The sequence below is a fragment of the Hydra viridissima genome, unplaced genomic scaffold (assembly GCF_058129835.1).
Source record: "Hydra viridissima isolate aposymbiotic clone 2 unplaced genomic scaffold, HvirCarnegie_v1 scaffold_1, whole genome shotgun sequence".
Taxonomy (NCBI): Eukaryota; Metazoa; Cnidaria; class Hydrozoa; order Anthoathecata; family Hydridae; genus Hydra; species Hydra viridissima.
The window spans coordinates 13,771,054-13,792,435 of record NW_028324300.1 but is presented as its reverse complement, the minus strand read 5'-3'; the positions used below and the strand labels follow the sequence as shown (position 1 = coordinate 13,792,435).

Below are 21,382 nucleotides of genomic sequence, written 5' to 3'. Positions count from 1 at the left end.
TTTTAATTTTATAACCGCTTTAGTTTATTTTACTGAACTGAAGGTGTTACAGGGGGTATATATATAGCTTTGTAATTAAAAATTCAAATTAAGGAAAATTAACAAGTACTTTTAATTTCTTGTTTTTAGGTGGCCAATTTAAAAGAACAAACCACAAAATTTAAAGTAAGCGGCGCGAGTTTCGATTCGAGGTAAGTCGTTTTTAGGCTTTTGAAAACCTTTATTTATAATTTTTAAAAGCTTTATTAGGGTATTTAACACTTTTCAAATAGTTGCATAACCTTGCACAGTATATGCTTAAGTCATGATAAATCTAATAAAGTTGCCTTGCGTTGTATTGAGGTTATAATAACTTTAACCGAGTCATTTTAAACCAGTTGTCTTTACAATTGAAATATTTAAATATGCTGCATTTTCAAAAAAAAAAAAAAGTTCAATTTATTATGATTTTGAGTGTAAAATCTACGAAATGTTTATAATATTATCAAGTATACAGAATTCCTAAAATCTTTAATAATGAGAATTAAATAACTTGTAAAATAATTTATTAACGATATTAATAATTCACTGCTTACTTAAATTTCATTTTAAATTTCAAATATAGTTATTAATGAAATGTGTGGTCAAACGATTGTTAACACAAAAACTAATTACTCTCAACGATATTTAAGACAGACGTCATTTTTTACGGTTATGACAATCATATATACTACAAGCCTAATTATGCATTAAAAAAGCTGATACTTTATTTAAACCAAAATTCTTTTCTTAAATGAACTGCTGAGTCGGAAAAGGGCAAATTTATTAACTGAGTTTATAAATGATATTTTCATAGAAACAACATTACATGTACTATATTAAGCAGAGTTTCTATGAAATATTATCTTTTTATAAGCTTATTTAATGAATATGTCATTCAGCTACGAAATGACTTGCTCAGTTTATTTTTCGTATTTTTGGAGAATTATCCTTTTTCTACTAAGCCTTTCAATTAAAGCAAAACTCAAGCAGAGATACTAATTAATAAAAAACGTAGTCATGTGATAATGTTTTATAATACCCCATTTATAAGCATTAAGTTACGTGTTACGAAATGCAAATCAATTATCCTGCTGAATCCTTCGAGCGTTTTGTTATTTTAAAGGTAATTAAATGCATTTAAAGCTAAAAGAAAATTTTATTACGAACTTAAGAATTTGAACGTTTACAACTCGGTGTAAAATCCGCACTAAAATTAAATTCTTAAAATCACCTAGATAAAAATGCCCAGCGCATAAAATCTCATCTTGGAAAAAATGATTACTTATGGTTAAAAAAAGTGGATTGTTGAAGCTGCAAAAAAGCTTACTGGATGATCGAGTTATTTGTTTGGCTTATTTGACAAATTTGAATTTCATGTTAAAATTTTAAAAAGTTGGGCAAAGGTACAAATTAATAAAACTTAATGGCGGAATCTCGGAATAGAACTCAATCATAGATATCAAAATAAACATTTTCAATCCATTAATTAGTTAATGAAAAATATATATCAGATAAAAATGAAGAAACTCAAATACCGATCAATATTAGTAAAAGGTTATCCAGTATAAAATACAAAAGAGCAAAACAGGGAAAGCATTTTACTAGCGTAAAATAAATATATATACTTTGAGATTATATACACGATAAATTACAGACGACTTAATGACGTAAGAATGTTGGACAAAGAACAGGAAACTGTTTAAACAGCTGGATGCGTTTCGCAGCAGCCTTTAAAAATGTCAAAAACAAAATCAAATATCGATTTCAAGATTTGTTTGAAATTTTTTTTTGATTTTTTCTGAACGCTTAGCAATAAAAGCATTAAAAACGGAATTAGTACAAAAAAAAGTTGTCAGAGCGAAAATAAAATCTTAAAAATTTTAGTATAAAATTTTTTAAGAAAAAAAGGTAACAAAATTATAAAAATTTAGAAAAATAAAATATAAAAAATTATAAATAATATTCTTATGCGCTTAGTCATTTTCGCAACTCCGTTGTCCATTCAATTTAAAACCTTTAAAAAGCAGTCCTTAAGTCTCATTAATTTTCATTGAAAGTCATTAATAATAAACTTTTTCACTGAAACAAAGTGTAAAAGTCGAATTGTTGGGATTTTTAAGGAGATACTTCTTTAAGGAGATACTTATTGGGTTTTATATAACAGGCATACCAATCACATATCACACAGGAACAGGCTTGCCGTAAAATATTTCGCTAAGCTTCAACTCACGATTTATTTCTGGGTGAATTTGATCGCTTTTTCCAACAGGTGTATCGCCGTACTGCATATTTTCTGAAAAAGCATTATAATTGTCATATAAACTGTCAACACGTAGCATAGGTCTTGCTTCGCATGCATTTGAATCTAATTTCGACTCAATAGCAGAGCTTCTTTTCGAATGAGAGTGAAAAATATTTCTCGGATGAAGCTCAGGTGTGTTCATAGCACCAAATTTTTCAACAAAAGTGCCTGAATCTGACGATGATACAGAAATTCTTTCTTTTGATTTACTTGCCATGGATTTTCGATTCTGTGAGCGATTTAACATATCTTGCATGCTGGAATCACCCTTCGCGTAAGGATCACCCTTCGTGTAAGCATCGCTCTTTACGTAAGCATCGCTCTTTATATAAGCATCGCTTTTCATGTAAATATCTTCTAGCGCTTTTCTCTTCATCTCGTGATAAAAAGATCGCATTACAAATTCATCATTTACTTCATTTTCAAGCACACGGACTATCTCAAGAAAAGAAGGCCTTAGCTTCGGGTCCCGTTGCCAGCATAGAGACATAAACTCACGTATTTGATTGTCACAGTTGTCTGGGTAATCTAACTGACCATTATTAAGTACAAAGTTTAAAACTTGTTCATTGGTTTTACCTTGGTACGGTTGAGAAGCTAAAGTAGAGATCTCCCACAGCACCACGCCAAAAGACCTGTTAAACAATTTTTTAAAAGAATAAAATAAAAGATTACAAAAAAAAACTGTTAAACAGAATTAGAGTCATAAAAATTAAAACAGTATATTTACCAAACATCAGATGAAGTTGTAAAAATACCATCTTTCAAGCTTTCGGGTGCCATCCAACGTACTGGAAGAAGACCTTTACCGCCCTTTCGATAATAATCTGTTTCATAAATATCTCTGGTCATGCCGAAATCCCCTTAATATAAACCGTTTGATAAATATAACATCGTTATGTCTGATGGTCAATCTTAAGAATTAGTGCAAATATTTTTTTTCTATCATTTTTTGTAATCTAAATATATTATTCAAGCTTACCTATTTTAACAGTAAAATCGGTAGCTACCATGCAATTTCTGGCAGCAAGATCACGATGCACAAACTTTCTTGCAGCTAAGTATGCCATACCATCAGCTATTTCAGCTACCATCTGATAAATTTCCTGCCGCATAAGTGGAATGTCAATTCCTCCTTCCTATATTAAAAGGAAAATGTCTATGAAAAAAACGATATAATTTTGGGAAAAAAAAAAATTAAATTGACAAGCACTATTAATATATGATCTCGATTTCAGTTTTATTTCTTCTCCTCTGCTAATTAACTCTTTATATTATGTTAAATTTTCTAAAGCTCTCTTTACACAACTTTTCACTACCTCCTGCTTATATTGTTTCTTGACCAACAAGCACTATGTACTTTAATAACTAACAATCATTTGACAATCAGCAATATTTCTTTAAAAGCCTCTTCTTATTGCATATATTTTAATGGAAATTTTGATGTTCAATAAATTTGTTGACTTGCATACTGTGCATTACCCAGACGTCATTGCTCCAGAAGCCTGTAAATGGAAATCTGGTCGAAAAATATTACATTTACTTCTTTTTTTTGGGATAAACTTTTATTAGAGGCTTCTTATACTGTGTTGCAACGCCACTGAATTCAGTTTGTTGTTGTTTTAAAACACTTTTATTCCATCAAAATATAAACTACCCATATTTATTGCATCGTCATGAGGAGACACAAGAAATCTGCTTCAATATTATCTCCATCATTATCAATGCTTTCCTTTTGAACTTTTTCTCCTAAGTTTTCTTAAAGATTAGCATATGCAGATAACCATATTGTTATTTTTAAATAATAATAAACAACTTTAAGATAAAAAATTGTAATAAAATTTTGCAGATTTTGAATACACAAATTATTGGGTGGACTTAATAATTTAACTTACCTCTGGCCTTCTTTCCTTGAGAAATGATTTCAAGTCACCTCTTCCCATTAACTCCATCACAACAAATGTTGGCTGGCCTTGAGACACAACACCTGAAGAAAAAAAAAACAAACTAAAAATGCATGCTCAACACTTCAAACAAAAAACGTAAAGTTTTTGAGACATATTCAATAAATGATCATTAGAATAAGAAACCAGATAAAGGTGTAACAAAAAAGTCAAGTGTAAACACACCAATAAGTTTTACTACATGGTTACAATTGAATGCTTTCATAATAGATGCTTCTTGCAAAATCTCAATCCGATCATGTATTGATGCATTTTCATTAGTGGTTTTAACAGCTACACGCAACTCTGCATGATCACCAATACCATGTGCAATTCCCTCAAACACCATTCCAAACGAACCTTGGCCTAGCTCACGAATCAGTTCAATTTTCTCACGGTTTAACTCCCACTCATCTGGTACATAAACTAAATATAATTTGATAAAAATATAATTATTACTACTATCTTCATCATAATTATCAGGGAAGAAGAAAAAACGACAAACTAAGACTGTTACCTTCCTTTGAATTCATATACTCAGGATTAACACTAGCATACAAAACTCCTGGGACATCCTTCTCCATTTTTCTAAGAAAAAGTTATTTTCAGTAAACTTATTTCTTTTGTTTAAGTGGATAATGCAAGAAATTTGATTTGAAACAAGTAAATAAATAAATCAGTAAAACCTATGAAAAAAATAATCTGGAAGTAAGAAAATAAGTAAAACCTATGAAAAAATGTATAGCAAATTATAAAAACAAGCATCAAAACAATGATTGCAGAGGCAGCTGATATGATCCCAATAATTAAGTGATTGCCGCTCTTCACAACAGACAATTCAACAATTTTAAAGGCAACCTCATTAGTCCATGAACCATTTCCAGCAGGACTAATTGCACGGATCTTTGTCACATAGTTTCCAAAACGTGACTTTCTACTCAAATAGGTTGGTAAATAGCCAGGATGACAAATAATAAGCTCATCATTATCTGATGCAAGTCTTGAAAAAAAAAACAAAAAAAAAAACAATTTAAATACTAACTAAAAACTATTTAAAAAATAATTAAACCAAGAAAACAAAATGCTTAAAATTACAAACCTTATTGAGATTTCATATTTAAGAACAACATCATTTGGTTTCTGTGGTGCTTGCCAAGAAATATTATAAGATTCTTGTTGAACTTGAACCTTGACCAAGCTACTATCAAGGTTATCAGCAGTTAGGTTAATACCAGAGCGTGATTGGACTGTTCCACACTCAAGATTTATTCCTGAATTAGGTGTTGTGCAACCACTTTCTGTGCATGCACACACCTATTAAATTAAAAAAAAAAAATCTATCAAGTACATTTATTAATATTTAAAAACTTAAAATAGTAAAAACAAACAATAATTGTGCAATAAATAATTGCTACCATAAAAATATTAAAAAATCTATGTAACATTTAATACAGTATTGTTAACACTTTGTAATAATATTTTATTTTACTTCTAAACTTATTACAGAAACGATATTAAAAATAATAGTAAGCAAATATGACTTTTTACCTAAAGTGTTTAACAAGGAATATAGTAAATATCTTGGATTTATTTTCATCTTGCATTTATTTTACCTTAAATTCATAATCCTCAAAATATTCTAAACCAGTGATTGTGTAAGAAAATGTGCTTCCAGAAACATTTATGTAGGAGGAAGTTAACCCGATGCTTTTAGTTGTTCTTAGTGTTTTTGTAGTTGATGCTGTGGTAGCAACCTCAGGTAAACTACTACTTCTGCTAAAATCTGTTGTGTGGATATTTGAAAATGTGTTGTTAGTATGAACTTCATCTTCTGCTTCATTTCTTTTTTTCTTTGTAAAGAGTACCTTTAAAAAAAAAAACAGTATGATCTTTGATCAAAAAAGACTTCATTTGGTTTACATATGAGTTTAATAACCACAAGAATACATTAAGTGTAAACCTTAAACTTAATATGTTCTTGTGGTTACTAAACTCATATGTAAGTTACACAATACATAAATTGAAGAACTTATTGTAACAAATGACATTAATTTAAAAATGGCTAATAATAAAGAACTTTACTGTAAAAGATTATAGGAGTTGTTAATCACAAAAGATTTAAGCAAACAGTAGGATTATAGTTTAAGGTAAATTATGGATAAGTAAATTGAGGATTGTATACAGTAGCACTAGTTCCAAGTTTACAATGTGCTCTGGTCCTTTCTGTCTGTCATCACAGTAAACTGGCCAATACACTCCCTCCTTTTCATATCTCGCAAAGTACAAAGAATATCAGATTTAGAATATCATCAACATTTATGACCATCATTGGAAGGGGAACTAGCTTGTTTTCTAATATTCTCTGTACTTTAGCACTTACATATGTAACACCATAAAGCATCCATTTCCTTCCTAAGTGTAATTTTTTAAATCTGTTTTTAATTAAATCTTCAAAACCATTTTTTCCCTTTTCATTTTGTTGAAGAGTTCCTCAGCTATTAGTAATGAGTATTGATCAGCTTCTATGTATGAGTTAACTGTCTAATCATCCTCACACCTCCATCAGGTTTAGGCAAAGTTACAATAGATTAAGTTTCTGTATTACAAAGATTTTACTTCAAAAAACTTTGAGAATTGAAGTATTTTTCGAACTTCGAATTTTGAAGTTCAATTTCGAAGTTCGACTTCGAAAACACGGAATTCAATTTTTTCGAAGTTGAACAAAATGGTCCTTATAATTGTGTATGCAATCAAAGTATTTCGAAGTAATGAAATTGGAATTTTAAATTTTCGAAGTTTATATTTTCAAAGTTCAATTTTTTTGTCAAAGTTTTTTTAATTAAAAGTTTGCTACTTTTTGCTTATCACACATTGCATATTGAATAAAAAATAATTAATTTTGAAATATTTTTGTTACGTAAATAATTTTTAAATTAAAGTTAATATCAAGGTTGGCAAAGGTTGGAACGGTGTTTTTTTACAAATGAGTAGCTGTTGGTATCAATTTTGTTTACCATTTTATTGAAGTGATTTTTTTTATTTTTTAATATATATTAAATTTAATTAAGAGTTTTTCGAGTTTTATTGTAATATTGTTGTAACCAATGAAAAGTAATTAGTAATATGTTCAACTTAGTTTTTAAAGTACAATCAAAGTATTTCAAAGTAATGAAATTCTAATTTTAATTTTTTGAAGTTTATATTTTCAAAGTTAAATAAATGTTTAGCAGATAGTATGGTTTGTTGAGCACTAATTTATAGTTCTAGATTAACTTAGTGCTGCAAAAAGCCAACGAAAAGAAAATTTTTATGTCTTCAAGCCTTATGGGACATCCCAATCTTTTGAGGAAGACAACAACTACATCTACAAGGCAATCAAACAATAATATTAAAAAAAAAGTGTCAAGAAAATGAAAGTAATATTAATAATATTTTGGTCTAATATTGAAACTTTTAATTTAATAAAAGTAATTGGTAAAAATTAACATTACACATCTCATAAACACTGCAATATTGTCCACCCCCTCCTCCTCCTCCTCACACATGTAAACAATTGTGACACTTAATATTTATTTTTTGTTTTTCTATTTTTTAGTTTCTTATGTCAAAATCATCACAGACTGCTCGACAAGATGGAACTCGAAGTCCATGATGATCACCTCTGTAATTAGGTTGAGAGAAGTCCTTGAAGAATCGAGAGACAGTATATGTGAATTTGCTGATGTCATCCTGTCAAAGAGTCAGTTTTTACTTTTGGCGGAAGTTTAACCCATCTTGGATTCATTCTTGAAAGTCAGCAAGGTCTTTTCTGCTGACAAGCATCCTACACTTCATCTTGCCTGAAGCCAACTGGTCAACCTTCAGATGAAGCTAAACTCCACTGCTCAATCAGACATACAATCTGCCACAAAAGACTTTGTCCAAATTCTGATTGGTGAGCTGAATAGGTGATTTCCAAACAGTGGAACAAAGAATCACTATCATGCCATGGGAAATTTTCTCCACCTTTTCTTCAAGGGTGCATTGGTGAAAAAGTATGGTGATTTGGAAGGGCTCAAGGACAGGTTGGTAAATGAGCATCCAAGTCATCAAGAATTTTTGTCCCAAATCAGGAATGCTTCTCTTTATCTGACAGGGTTTGGCTTTGACCTTGACGAAGCTGAAAAAATGGCATTAGAAATGTCTGGAGAAGAAATTCTGTTCAGAGATGGAAAGTCAAAAATTGAAATTGAGTTAGACATATACAAAGGTCTCCCTCATCCTGATTCCTCAAATACTGATATCCTAAAGTGGTGGGAAGGCCATGCAAAAATGATTCCACTACTTTCCCAAGTTGCAAGAAAATACTTGGCCATTCCTTTAACTTCTGCATCAAGTAAAAGAGTTTTCTCAGCTGCAGGCATTGACATTGGAAAGATGAATAATGCACGATCTGCTTTAACAATTGAAACAGCAGAAGAGGAAACAGAAAGGAAATCCAAGACCTACCAAAAAGATCAATCTGCTGTCACTCCACTACGACAAAACAAGAGGCTCCAAACAAACAGTAGTTCCATTGATATTTCTGATGATTAAACTTAATTTGTACATCTGTAAATTGTAATACAAATCAATTACAAGCAATAATAGTTGTTACAAAGAATAAAATCTAAAAAATTTTTTACATATTTACTTTTCTGTTTTGCATAATTTTTACACTCTTAAATCCATTAAAAATGGTCTAAAACTGGGTTTGATATACATCAGGAAAATTTCGGAATACTTAAAAAAAAATTAAAAATACTTCGGAAAAAAATTCGAACATTTTCAAAGTCCGAATTTGCTTTGATTGATTTTGAAACTTTGACTTCAATTTTCGTTGTTACAAATGTACACTTCGAAACTTCGACTTCGAAAGACTTTGTCACCCGTAATGCAGAAGCTTACAATAGATGATGCCAATTCTGAAAGAGTCTGGACCTTATATACTACACTTATTCAAGCATTGTAATTTTAGGTATACTGCTTCCTGAAAGATAAGCCCAACTTTACAGAACTTCAAACGTAACTCTATTCTTACTTTAGGATTTATGCTTAACAATGTACACTGTTGACCAATAAAAAAATTCATAAATATTAGAAGTAAGATGTTAGACTCGGAATAAATAAGGCCAAAGTTGCTAAGCCAGTTACAGTCAATCAAAGAATATGTTTGGAGTTGTAGACACAAGATACCAGTTAGTTTTATAAAAATGCTATTGATTACTACATATTGCATAATACTTTTATTTGCAGATTATTTTTAACTTTTAACTATTTATGGTTGAATTTATTCAATAAATTGAGTGAACCAATTTGGTTTTAAAAAGTTTTTATAACTTTTTTTTATTTATTTTGCTTCATAAAAATTTGTAAAAAAAATTTTGTTTTATGTAAGAACTAACAAACCTGATTTATTCTATCTTGAAATTCGACATTAAAATTGTGAGCGTCACGATCAGCTTTCACAGCTGTTGATTTTTCCTTTTCAGCATCGCACACACATGTAAAATTGATATTGCAAACTTCTGCAAGTAAAAGGAAAAAAAATTCAATTAATTTGAGGTTTTTGAAATGTTCATCAATGTTTTGATTGTAATTTTAGTTGTACTTTTCATAACAAAAGCAAAAGCTTATTACTGATTAAATATAAAAATGTGCATCACCAATTACAAGCATGTATCAACAAAGCATTTACAGGTAGGAGCACCACAAAATGGCAACCACAAAACCTGTACTGGTGTATGTAAGTATGAGAGTGTGGTTTAATTTTTTTTTTTACTGATGTCTTAAGAACTGATAAAACATTCATTGATCAAAAAATAGATAAATTTTTGTTCAATAAATATGCTTTATCAGTTGAAAAAATAGACATTTTTTCAATGGCATTATGTGTCCATTACAAAAGTAGTAAGCTTGGATTGTCATATCTTAACATAACGTTATGTTATAACATACAATAGAAAGGAGTCAACTAACTACAAGCAGCCATGAGGTTATTTGAGTACATTTTTCAAAAAATTTAAAAAAATAACAGAAGTGTTTTAGCTCAAAAATATATCATATGTAGTATATTGTATTGCATAAATTATTTTATATTGCATAAATTATTTTATATTTTAATAGTATATTGTATTGCATAAAGAGCATGTTTTTAATAATAAAACTATCGAAAACAGATACAACAGCATTCTCTTCAGTATTACTATCACTCTCAAAAATGCAAAATCAAGAAAAATTCTGAATGTTTTTCTATGTTGCTGAAACTGAAATCATAGTTGTTTTTTCAAGTACATCTTTGGCTTTCATTAAACCATGAACTTGTGTAGTGTGTGTTTCTTATCAGGAGATAAAAAAGATATAGAGGTTATTCCATAGATTTCTGTCTGAATGAATTTTCCTTGCTGTATCAATTCTACACTTAGCTGATTTTGTGTAATAGCAACTCTTTTAGAAGCTTTTACCAGGGTTGCTTTTGTAGTCCACTTATTCCAGATGTTAGCCAGGATAAACATGAAAGCTTGTTTGTTCAATACATTTGATCTGATGGTAATACAAGCAAGTGCTAAATTTTTTTTCTTCTTGCATCTGATTTGTTATTCATTGTTATTGTTTGTTATAACCATTGTTATTCCAATATTACCAAAAATCACATGCACACTTTATCTGAAAATAACATTTTTGATAATGAAAATTTACAAAACATCACAATATTGGCATAAAACAAGTCATAGCATGTAAAACAGGTAAAACATTAACTAAAATTAATACTTAATTTATAATTATATAACTATAATAATCACATCCTTCTTTGTAATTATTATTTTAGACTCTGAAATATGGTTAAAATGATGATGGTACCCTGAAAGCAACACAAACGGATAAATCATCAATACACACTCCTGATTTCTTTGTATAAACATTTAGCATTGACCTCCTTTTCCTGTATAAACAGAACTAGAAGAAGTCCCATCAATTTCATGGCTGATGAACTGCAGAGCTTGAAACTTCTGGTTTTTAAATTTCCAATTCCAAATCTGCAAAAGAAAAGAACTTAAGCTATAAGCTTTTTTTTTCATTACTAAAACACTTTTAGAGCATTTAGAGCATTCATTTTCATCGGTAAGCATTAGAGCATTTTTTTTCATCAGTGTTCTCATTAAAGCAGCATGCTGTCAAAAAAAAAAAAATATTTAGAAAAGTTTAACAATTACCTGAATGATTACAAGTCATTTTTTGTGCACTAGTTAACAGTTTATTGACTTTATTAACACTTTTTTAACACTTTGTTGACCTTTGTACTTGACTGTTAGGCTGCTTTGCTTGGCATGAAATTGAAGATAAAACTTGTAACCTAATCTATAAAGAAACATTTTTTATAACAATGAAATAAAATATTATGTTCAATCTGGAGTCAAGGGTTAAAGCTGATTTTGTGCTGGCTGAGATTTGGCTTGATATTTTCTGCTCCCTTTTAAATGTTGGTTCAAATGGTACCTGATCCTTAGTACATTTAGTATTCGTTTAGACAATTGTTGATGTCTTAAACTGATCTTTTTTTTATTTTTTACATAATAAATAATAGAACACTCCTCCTTTTTCTCATTCTGATACAATTGTGCAGTTCATTTGTTGCCAGTTACAATTTCACCATCTGAACAGCAATATTTTGTCACTACAGCCCATATCGTTGTAGATAATCCTATTGTTAGTGCATATTGACTCCTTATAATTTTTTTACTCCTTTTTGTAGTAACTTGAAGTGTTTCCAAAAGTCATAGGCTGATCAATGAATTTTTTTTAGATTTTATGTCATCACACTTTTGAGATGCAAGATTAAAAAATACAAACTTTAACATAACAAATAAGTTACATTTCTGAGCTGTTTTTTTTTTAAAAAGCTCTCAGGACAAATTTAAGTGTGTTTATAAAACACATAAATATCCTTTATAAACACATCTTGTGTAAAAAAATATATAGGTGACTACTTCTGTAGGTGATGTGTACTTTTGCAGTGCTAGTACCTGTAAATAGTTTTTTTAGTTGCTTTCTTTTTTTTTAATAAATGACTTTTTTAATCAAATGAAAAGTTTAAAAGATTTTATCTGAAAGCACGAATTTTTATCAAACTTTGGTAACTATATTGAGCTTCAAATCAAACTCATGACATGAGAACAGTTTTTTTTACCTTAAGTATAAAAATGCAAAATATTAAGAAAATGAATAGTACAGTTTATAAATCCAACATATTTTACAGTTGAACTATTTTAGCTAAGAAAAAAAAACAATAAAAAGACAATACAACCCCCCCCCCTTTTTTTTTTTTTCCTAAAATTTTTGAAAAAATTTCATTTAGTAGCTGAAAAAAGCAAATAATGTAGGTAAAGAGATAAGAAATTAAGCTTACGATTGTTTGTTAATTTCTTGCTTGAGTAAGGAACTTCAGCTACATTTGTATCTCGACTACACCAATCTAATGTCTGCTGCTCTTTCCAGAAAGAATAACCTACTTTATTGTAATAGATATGGTATGCAATAATTATTCCATTTGGCTTGTCAGGAGCTCTCCATTGTAGTTGGATTTTGTCTTCAGAAAGAGCTGATGCTTCCATACCAAGTGGTGCAGAAGGGACTAAAAATATTTGATACAAAAATTTAGGTAGCCTTAAATGTTTTTACATAAATGTTAATACTTCTATATGGTTTTTGTTTTTTCAGAAATACAACACACAAGTTTCCATAATAAAGTGCATAAGTTCTTTTGATTCTTACAGTGAGAAAGTCCATATAAACTTAAATTGTGAAATAATAATTTTTATTTATACTAGTTTATTTTAATTTCAAATTATTTTGCATCACAAAAACATTTCCTTACGTGCTTGTGAAATATTGATATATTGAACTTCGCTAGCTCTTTCCTCTCCTTTTGAGACAATCTCTTTAATATAAAATGCATATCTCGTATAGGGTGTCAATTTTTGAATTACTTTAGACTGAGTCTGAAGATTGTACTCTAAATTTGAGATGACTGGTTTGTCAACAGTGATCACATTCCAGTCATCAGCATCTTGACATTCATTATCTAGTTGAACAATAGCTTCTTGATTTAAGCGCCTGAAAAAAAATTTCATTTCTCAAGAGAACTTTTATAAAAAGCTTACATTTTTAACTAAATCTTTTTTTGTTCAGGTTCAGATTCATAATATTTAGGAGGAGTTCAAATTAACTTAAGTGAGGTGTCACAAAAAAAAACATGCAAAATATTAAAATATTAGCAACTGGTTTTAACTAGTCAGTAGTAAGTATGCAACTGGTTTTGACTATATAAAATTGTTAACTTCCTTAAATTTATTTTGAGGTTAAATGTTTAGCAATGACAACCAAAAAATTTCTTTGATATAAAATATTGCATATGCTATATATAATATTAAAACATGTAAAAATTAAAAAGCTTACAATTCTTTAAAGTATATAGCATAAAACAGTATGTTTTTTGAAGCACTAGTCATTGTGAAGTTCCAAGATACCTTGACACACTTAACATCCAAACAAATCATTGAATCTTCAAGGAAACTTAAAGAGAAAATGTCAGCAACAAACTCTTCCACATGCATGCCTAATTTTTGTGTCTCACCTAAAAAGTAACTGCATAATTTCAGCTTTTTAATTTGTTATGTACCAAAAATAACCTTTAAATTTTATATTCACTGCACATAACCATTTTTATTGCACTTATAAGTAATGCAAAAAGTCAATTTTAAAAATTTTACAAAAATAAAAAATTTTTAACAATATGCTTTCTCATAAAAATGTTTTTATTTGTTTTTATTGATAGAACTTAGTAAATTGAAATGTGGTAAATGTAGTAACATGAAAAGTAACATTGACAAATGGTGGTTCTTAAAGATTTTAAAGATCTATTTCAAATTAGATTTAAAGCATATGAACAAAACTCTTGAGTGAAATAAATACAAAAGAAATTCATTATCTTAGGATCAAGGACTTACATGAGACTTTGTTCCCATTATTTTGAGTTGAAATTTCTCCAACAACTTTACTACCGTTTTTATATTTAATTTGGTCTTGTAAATCAAAAATATGTTGAGGACACAGACGAGGGTTATATTGAAAAAATATGGCACCATCATTAACAGTTACATTTCCATTTCCAGACCACAACTCACTTAATCGGCTGTTTTCATAAACAGCCATAACATATCTAAGGATAAAAATACAAAATTAATATCAAACCAAAATCAAAACAACTTAAATTAAAATAACTTTTGCCATGTGCTTCATGACAAACTTTTAGTTTTTTACGAAGTACATGGCAGCTATATGGCAGTTAAATCATACTATTGTTAACATCAGGAAATGTGCTTTGCAATTTAAGAATCACTTTAGCTAAAGTTAAGGCTAAAATATTGGAATTGTTTTACTTAAACTTATGTTTTTTTTGCAAGAATATAATTCTTCCTGTCTGAAAAAACTTGTACACATTTTTAAAAAACTCCAAATATTCAAAGTTGCTCCTAAAAAATTCCAATCAAAGAAATGGATTTTGTAGCACAAGCCAAGTAACATTGTATTAGCTACCATAAATTTTGTTACATCAACTTACCAATAAGAAATAATTCTCTATCAGAAGGCATGAACATAAATAAAGTCAAAAAAATTGGACTAAACAAAATACCAAAAAAATGTTGTTGTTGTTGTTTTTTTTTAAGACATGACATTTAAGAGAATACAATGAGAAAAAATGTTGGTTCTCAAGGATCAACCATGTAAAGAATGATTTAACAGCTGCTTAGTAATTTTGCTATAGAACAAGCATGAACATTTGAAACTATATTCTTACACAAATAATTAATCAAACAATAATCTTAGAAATGAAATGCAGCATTAATGAAAAACATTGGTATAACTACTTTCATAAAACATTTTAACCCTAACAATTAAAAATAACAGAAAAAGTTACTTTTAATCATTAGGGTTAGAGTTAATGCATCATCACTATATTGTAAAACATTAAGTACTAGATGTTTGACTCTGAAGCCTACAGAACAATATAAATATAAATAATATAAAACAAAAATAATATAAAAACAATATAAAAAAAAAAACTAACTTATTGTGTAACAGTGCATCTCTTGGGGTTTTGATCACTTCAAGATTGGAAAGAAAGTCTAACGATTTAAGAGAAGATTTTTGAACTCTGATATGACCTTCAAGAATTTTCAGTGATTTTAAAGCATTTAATGAATCTTCTGCTTTTCCTAAATTTGAATAAATCTATTTGAATAAATTTGAATATACTTTAAAAAAAAATTATATATTCAAAATTATAGATAACAGATTTCAATGGTAACATTTTAAATGACAGCAAAGCAAATTAGTTGTAATATTATACTGACTAGTTTTTTACCTGTTCCTTCTTGAAGTTGAAATGTAAGGCTTCCAATAATTGTAGTGCAACCATCTAAACCTTTAGTGTAAATATCAGAAGGTACACGTATTGTCACACCTTCATAGAGAACACCATTTTCCATCTCTCCCTTTAATGTGCAAACTAAAAAGATTATCATTTCATACTTTGTATCTTGTTTTCTCTATAACTGCATAATTATGCGTGTGACATGCATAATTATGTGTGAGATAATTTGCGAAAATTATGATAAGATCTACAAAACATCTACAAAACAATACTGATCAGGTGTTAAAGATACTAAATTATTACTATGCTTTAAAGAGCTTATTCATTTGCAAAAAACATATCTAGACAGAAATATGATGTAATATACTTGAATATCTTGGACTATCTTGGACAATCTTGGAATATATTTGAAGATATTTGAAAATATATAAATATACTTGAATACCTTTAAATACATTAGATGGTTTTTTTTGCTCTGTATTCTAATAATAATTTTCAAACATTCATTTGATTTATTTTTTATTCTTTATTAAGAATAGAATATAAGTAACTAACATGAACAATTGAGTCTATATGAATTTTTAAAAAAATATATTTTTTCAGTTTTTATTAAAATTTTAGCAATAAATCTAGCAGTAAGTAAACTGATGAAGATCAATTTTTTTAACACTTTAAAATTGTTGGGAAAAAAAGCTTAGATTGCCAAAAACTGAACTCCCAGATTTCCCGTAGATTAAGTCATAAAAGTTGAGACTAATAATGCAAGTGTCAGCTTTTATTTTTAAACCCTCTAAGGCATTAGTTTTGTTGCATTTCTCTGTAAGATATAGAATATTACTTTTATAATAAGAAAAAGACAGCCAGACCATTACAACCCTTAAAAGTATATATCTTTCCATCAGAAAAACTGTGAAGAAACATAGCAACTAGAATATGAAAGACAAAATTAAATTTTTTGGGCCAATCAATTTAAATTTAGAATCTTAACTCCATGGCAAAGAGAGCTTATAAATAGTAAAGGAAAATATGGCTCCTCAGTATGGTATACCAACAGTCAAACATATAGGAAGAAGTATAATATTTTGGGCCTCTTTGACATGAAGCAAGTGTTACTCTGACATAAAATAGTTACTGCAACGTTTTCCTGAGCCTTGTAATAACCTCTGATTGGTTTTGTTTAAAATATATATATTTCTTAAACAAGATGAAACTTTAAACAGTAAGCTTTGAGAACAATAAAATAAACATTAGAATACCTCTATCACATTTCTGTTTAGGTTTGCATTTCTTACATTTTCTAGTTTTTTCATTGTTTACATAATTAGCTGGACATTTCATGACACATTCCCCATCTAATGAGTAGTGAGGAGACACTGTGGAATTGGCTGACCAACCTGGGCAAGATTCTTGACAGAGTAATTTGTTAATCTGAAAAACAGGAAATTTTTTAAAAACAGATTAAGATTTTTTAAAAACAAATTCTTCAGAATTCAAAGTTAATTTACCAGGTAAAGGTTTTTTGGGCATTGACTAACACATTCCCCTGTAGATTTTACCCGATAATTTTTGCATGCATGACAACTATTTGTAGAATTCAGTTTAGAACATCCACCCAAACATTCACTATGACAGCATAAGCTATCAGAGCCATCTAAGCAACCCTCATAACCACACTGAATATTACAAACTAAAAGACATGAAAAATTTTTTACAATATATTATAAAATGTATATATCAATTTATAATGTATATATTGATTGAAGTAGCAGTTGGTTATGCAGGTCATAATACAGGTAAAGTTGTTATAATTAATATCTGCTACATTTTGAGAGAATAGCAGAGTCATTTCAAGAATTGTCTAAAAGTTAATGTTTATGAAGCCCTTTTTTATTATTACATATTTGAATGATACCTACAACGTTGGCATTGGTCTTTTCGCTGCGGCTTTCCAGGTCCCGGTCCCCAACAGTATTGGGCTTTAGGATTATTATCATGTCCTGGAGCGGGATAACAATGATCTTTAAGACAGCCAGAATCACAGTTTACTTTATTGGATTCTAAAACAATTCCATACTGTTCTGTTTGATGAATATCCTAAAAATTTTAACAAACCATAAAAAGTTTATATCAATTTAATTAACTTTATTTTTCATTTTGTTAACTTTAAATATTTTTAATTTTTAATTCATAATCAACTGCAGTTGGAGAAATGGACCCGAAAAAAATCCCATAAAAAAAAAAGGTTTAAATATAGATGTTATGGATGGGGCTATTTAGTTGGGACTATTCATAGTTCAGATAAGTCAGGCTTCAAGCTTGTTAATACTCTGAAATCTACAGTCAAAAGCAAAAGACACTCTCTTGTTATGCATTCAGGTGCTTGTAAAAAATTCTTTCGCACAAGGTGATTACAGAAATCTATATAATTTGTTTGTTTTGTTTTGTTTTTTTTTACACTTTTTTTATCTTTTCTCAAGTGTTTTATATTTGAAAAAATAAAATAAAAAGTTTATAAGTTTATATGAATTTGTTACAAAAAACAGAAACCATCAAAGCTTTAGATAAAGCAGAGATTCAGCCAGAGATAAAGTATAGAAGCAGCCAGAATTATTTTCTTCAAAGAGAATGTCTTTGGAGACCAAATAAAAATATATTTATCACATTGTCCCATTTTTGGAACAATCTGATAAATATATATCTTAAAAAAAAAGCAACTGGTTTTCTTACTATCAAAATATTGACTTCAACAGCATTTATTATTGAAGTCAATATTTATAAAATTAATTCTTCATGAAAAGAAAAAAAAAATTTTTTTAGCAACAATATTTTTTAGACTTTTATGCAAAGAAGTAACACTGCTACCTTCACAATAGATTTCCACCGTATTGTTTTGACATAGCATAATCGACTGTTTCTTGCAATACGAACACCACCATGAAGGATAGTGGTGAGACTTGGGAAGTATATTTGTTTCATTTCATCATTGTAGTATATAATAAGTGCATAATTTCCTAGAAGGTTGTCTCCACGAATTACAGACAGTGCTGGAAACAGGTCAAAAATGGTTTGACAGTAAATTGATATCACTAAGTACCCAGTAATCTCTCGAAGGTTTGGAAAATGAGGTTCAATTGTGTTATCTGACTCCATTAAAGAACATTTTACAATAAGATTACCATACCAAGTTGTACAATTTTGAAGGTATTGGCAAAAACCAACATCTTGACAATGTCCATTTTGATATAACCAAATAGTAGTTTGGTGACCAGTGCAGTCTAAAATAATTTAAAGTAAATTAAATTAAAACAAAATCTCCTTATGCTTTACACAATTTTGTTAAGTGGACTTTTTTTGTGAAGAGAAAAAAGGAAGGGACTTAAACCCAAATTTACAATCAGATAAAAATGAATGCACAATGCTTCTTGTACAAATTGCAACTCTAATAAACACTTGAGTTAACTTTCTTCACAAGCTTTCTTCACAAGAACAGAAAAAGAAAATGAATAAAAAACAACATAAACAACAACAACAACAACAACAACAACAACAACAACAACAAACAAACAAAAAAAACAAACAAAATAAAAGAAAACAGATGAAAAAAAAAATACCTTCATACAAAGAATTTCTCTCTTGAAAAGTCAATACAATCAATATATAGAAAAAAAAGAAACTCTGTACATCTTGCATCATTTACATTATCTAACAAACTCTAAACCATGGTCAAGCTAGCATCTTTCTCATACTTGTTTATAGCTACTATTTTGTATACCAAGAAAAAAATTATAAACGGTAAATATGGCCTGTTGTCTTTTTTTTTTTTATTTCAAAACAATATTTTTTCTTAAAAAGTTAAAGATTAAATCAATAAAAAATAACAAAAATGCAGCTTTTTTTTTTCAACATAAAAACACAATGAATGATACAAAAAAGTATAATATTGACTGACATCATTTATCATACAATTTATCTAATATCAGATTAGACAATTTGCACATATGTACAATTAATAAAAAGTTTGTGTCACAAACAATTACAATATGCAAGATAAAGAAATATTTTTATGTATAGGTATGACTATCAATCCTTTGCGTCATTTTTAAACAATCTTTTGTCTGAATCAATTATAGAGTTATTTATCTAATATAATCCATTGTTGTCAGTAAATCACAGGTAATATCACAAAAATAATTTTTTTTTAGTTTTTTACTTATTTATTGGTATATTACATAAAGTTTAATAAATATTACATAAATATCATATCAAATAATATTAAAAAACAAACAACCAACAACTAAATGAATGAGCGATTGCAATTATTGATTGCAGCATACAGATGATCTGCAGATATTAATAACAAATACAATGTTTTTATTTCTTTAAATAACTGAAATTCCAGAATTAACTCTCCATAGAACTGAGCAACCGAGCAAAAGACAAAGGTTTCAACTATTTTTTCTTTTAGCTTTAAAATGAGGATTAAATACACCTGGTGTTGAGATTATTCTGCCTCTTGCAAAAAACTTTTAGTCAGAAAAAAAAAAAGAACTATTTTTAATAATTTTTTTCAATAAATATTGTTCTGCTTAATAAAATTCACAATTGAATAAAAATCTCAAATTATAAGATTTACTAAAAGCAACTATATATGAATTTGAATTCTAATAAAGAAAATTTGCTATTTACTTAAAGGTAATTTAAAATTAAGAAACAAGTATATATATATATAAACATCAGGAAATCTCAAGTAATATAGACAGGGCCTAAACTAATGCCCAATCACTGATTGGATATCATTAAATAATAAAATGATATCTTAGTATTTTAAGATATTTTCTCAATATATATATACATACACAAACACACAGACACACAAACACACAAACACACACACACATATATATACACACACACACATATATACACACACACACATATATATACACATATATATACACACAGAGTCAGAACAAAAATTACAGAGTCAATTTCCAGTTCGATTTTGCTAAAATTATTTTTGAACATGTTTAATGGTTTAAAATAATTACAAGATATTTTTACAAATCATTATAGCAATCCTTTGTCTACAGTTTTTCATCAGAAGTGCAAAAAAGTTTGTATGTTATAACATTTTTGCTATTTTTCTTAGACAGGTGTTAATTTGCTTGCACAGAAATTAATTGTACAACACTGTTTTATTGCTAGTTTGTAATGAAAATGATTGTTTTTGATATTACTAACTTATTGAATATCCATTTTATTATTTATGCTACATTTCAACAATATTATTCAACTAATCACAGTTTTTTGAAAAAAAAAAAAATACTCTGTATGTCAATAAGTATGGCACCTAAACAAAAATATTTTAATGAAACTCAACTAAAACTTGTTATAGACCTGGTTAAACAAGAAAAATCTTGCAGAGAAGAAAAAGAATTTGTACTGGTCAAGGAAGAAACTCAAAGACAACTCCAAAAGATGATACTGAAATATTAGGGATTGTAAAAAAAATCGATTTGAAAATGCAAAAAAAAAAAAAAATGCCAATAATCTGAAAAACCTCACAGGAACCACAATTTCACCAACATCAATTAGAAATCTTATTCACAAAGCAGGGTTTAACAAATATGTAGTTTGTAAAAAACTATTTCTAACAAAAAATTT

The 21,382-nt window shown here is 28.5% G+C and overlaps 1 protein-coding gene and 1 long non-coding RNA gene across 2 annotated transcripts; both read right to left on the bottom strand.

Annotated features, from left to right (window-relative positions):
* Window positions 1-1,914: 1,914 nt before the first annotated feature.
* LOC145187353 (putative insulin-like peptide receptor) lies at window positions 1,915-19,644 on the bottom strand. Its single transcript, XM_090100460.1, has 21 exons — window positions 19,330-19,644; window positions 18,581-18,993; window positions 17,635-17,812; window positions 17,224-17,405; window positions 16,975-17,146; window positions 15,710-15,853; window positions 15,413-15,560; window positions 14,292-14,503; window positions 13,741-13,918; window positions 13,160-13,398; window positions 12,692-12,916; window positions 9,694-9,812; window positions 5,880-6,131; window positions 5,366-5,580; window positions 4,994-5,266; window positions 4,784-4,854; window positions 4,453-4,692; window positions 4,219-4,310; window positions 3,306-3,462; window positions 3,054-3,186; window positions 1,915-2,958 (listed from the first exon to the last, which is right to left on the bottom strand). The coding sequence occupies exons 1-21, from the start codon at window positions 19,409-19,411 to the stop codon at window positions 2,202-2,204; spliced, it is 4,482 nt and encodes a 1,493-aa protein (XP_089956586.1). The 5' UTR covers window positions 19,412-19,644; the 3' UTR covers window positions 1,915-2,201.
* Window positions 10,855-11,643, bottom strand: LOC149893453 (uncharacterized). Its single transcript, XR_016456400.1, has 3 exons — window positions 11,499-11,643; window positions 11,146-11,321; window positions 10,855-10,950 (listed from the first exon to the last, which is right to left on the bottom strand). It is a non-coding gene; the product is annotated as an uncharacterized LOC149893453 (long non-coding RNA).
* Window positions 19,645-21,382: the final 1,738 nt, after the last annotated feature.

What these genes read in the sequence shown, in the direction of transcription:
- LOC145187353 (XM_090100460.1), bottom strand. Translation starts at nt 19,411, where the DNA reads ATGATGCAAGATGTACAGAGTTTCTTTTTTTTCTATATATTGATTGTA. An exon ending in AAAAGACCAATGCCAACGTT is followed by an intron (nt 17,406 to 17,634) that starts GTAGGTATCATT and finishes CATGTCTTTTAG; the next exon opens with TTTGTAATATTCAGTGTGGT. An exon ending in GCCCAAAAAACCTTTACCTG is followed by an intron (nt 17,147 to 17,223) that starts GTAAATTAACTT and finishes CCTGTTTTTCAG; the next exon opens with ATTAACAAATTACTCTGTCA.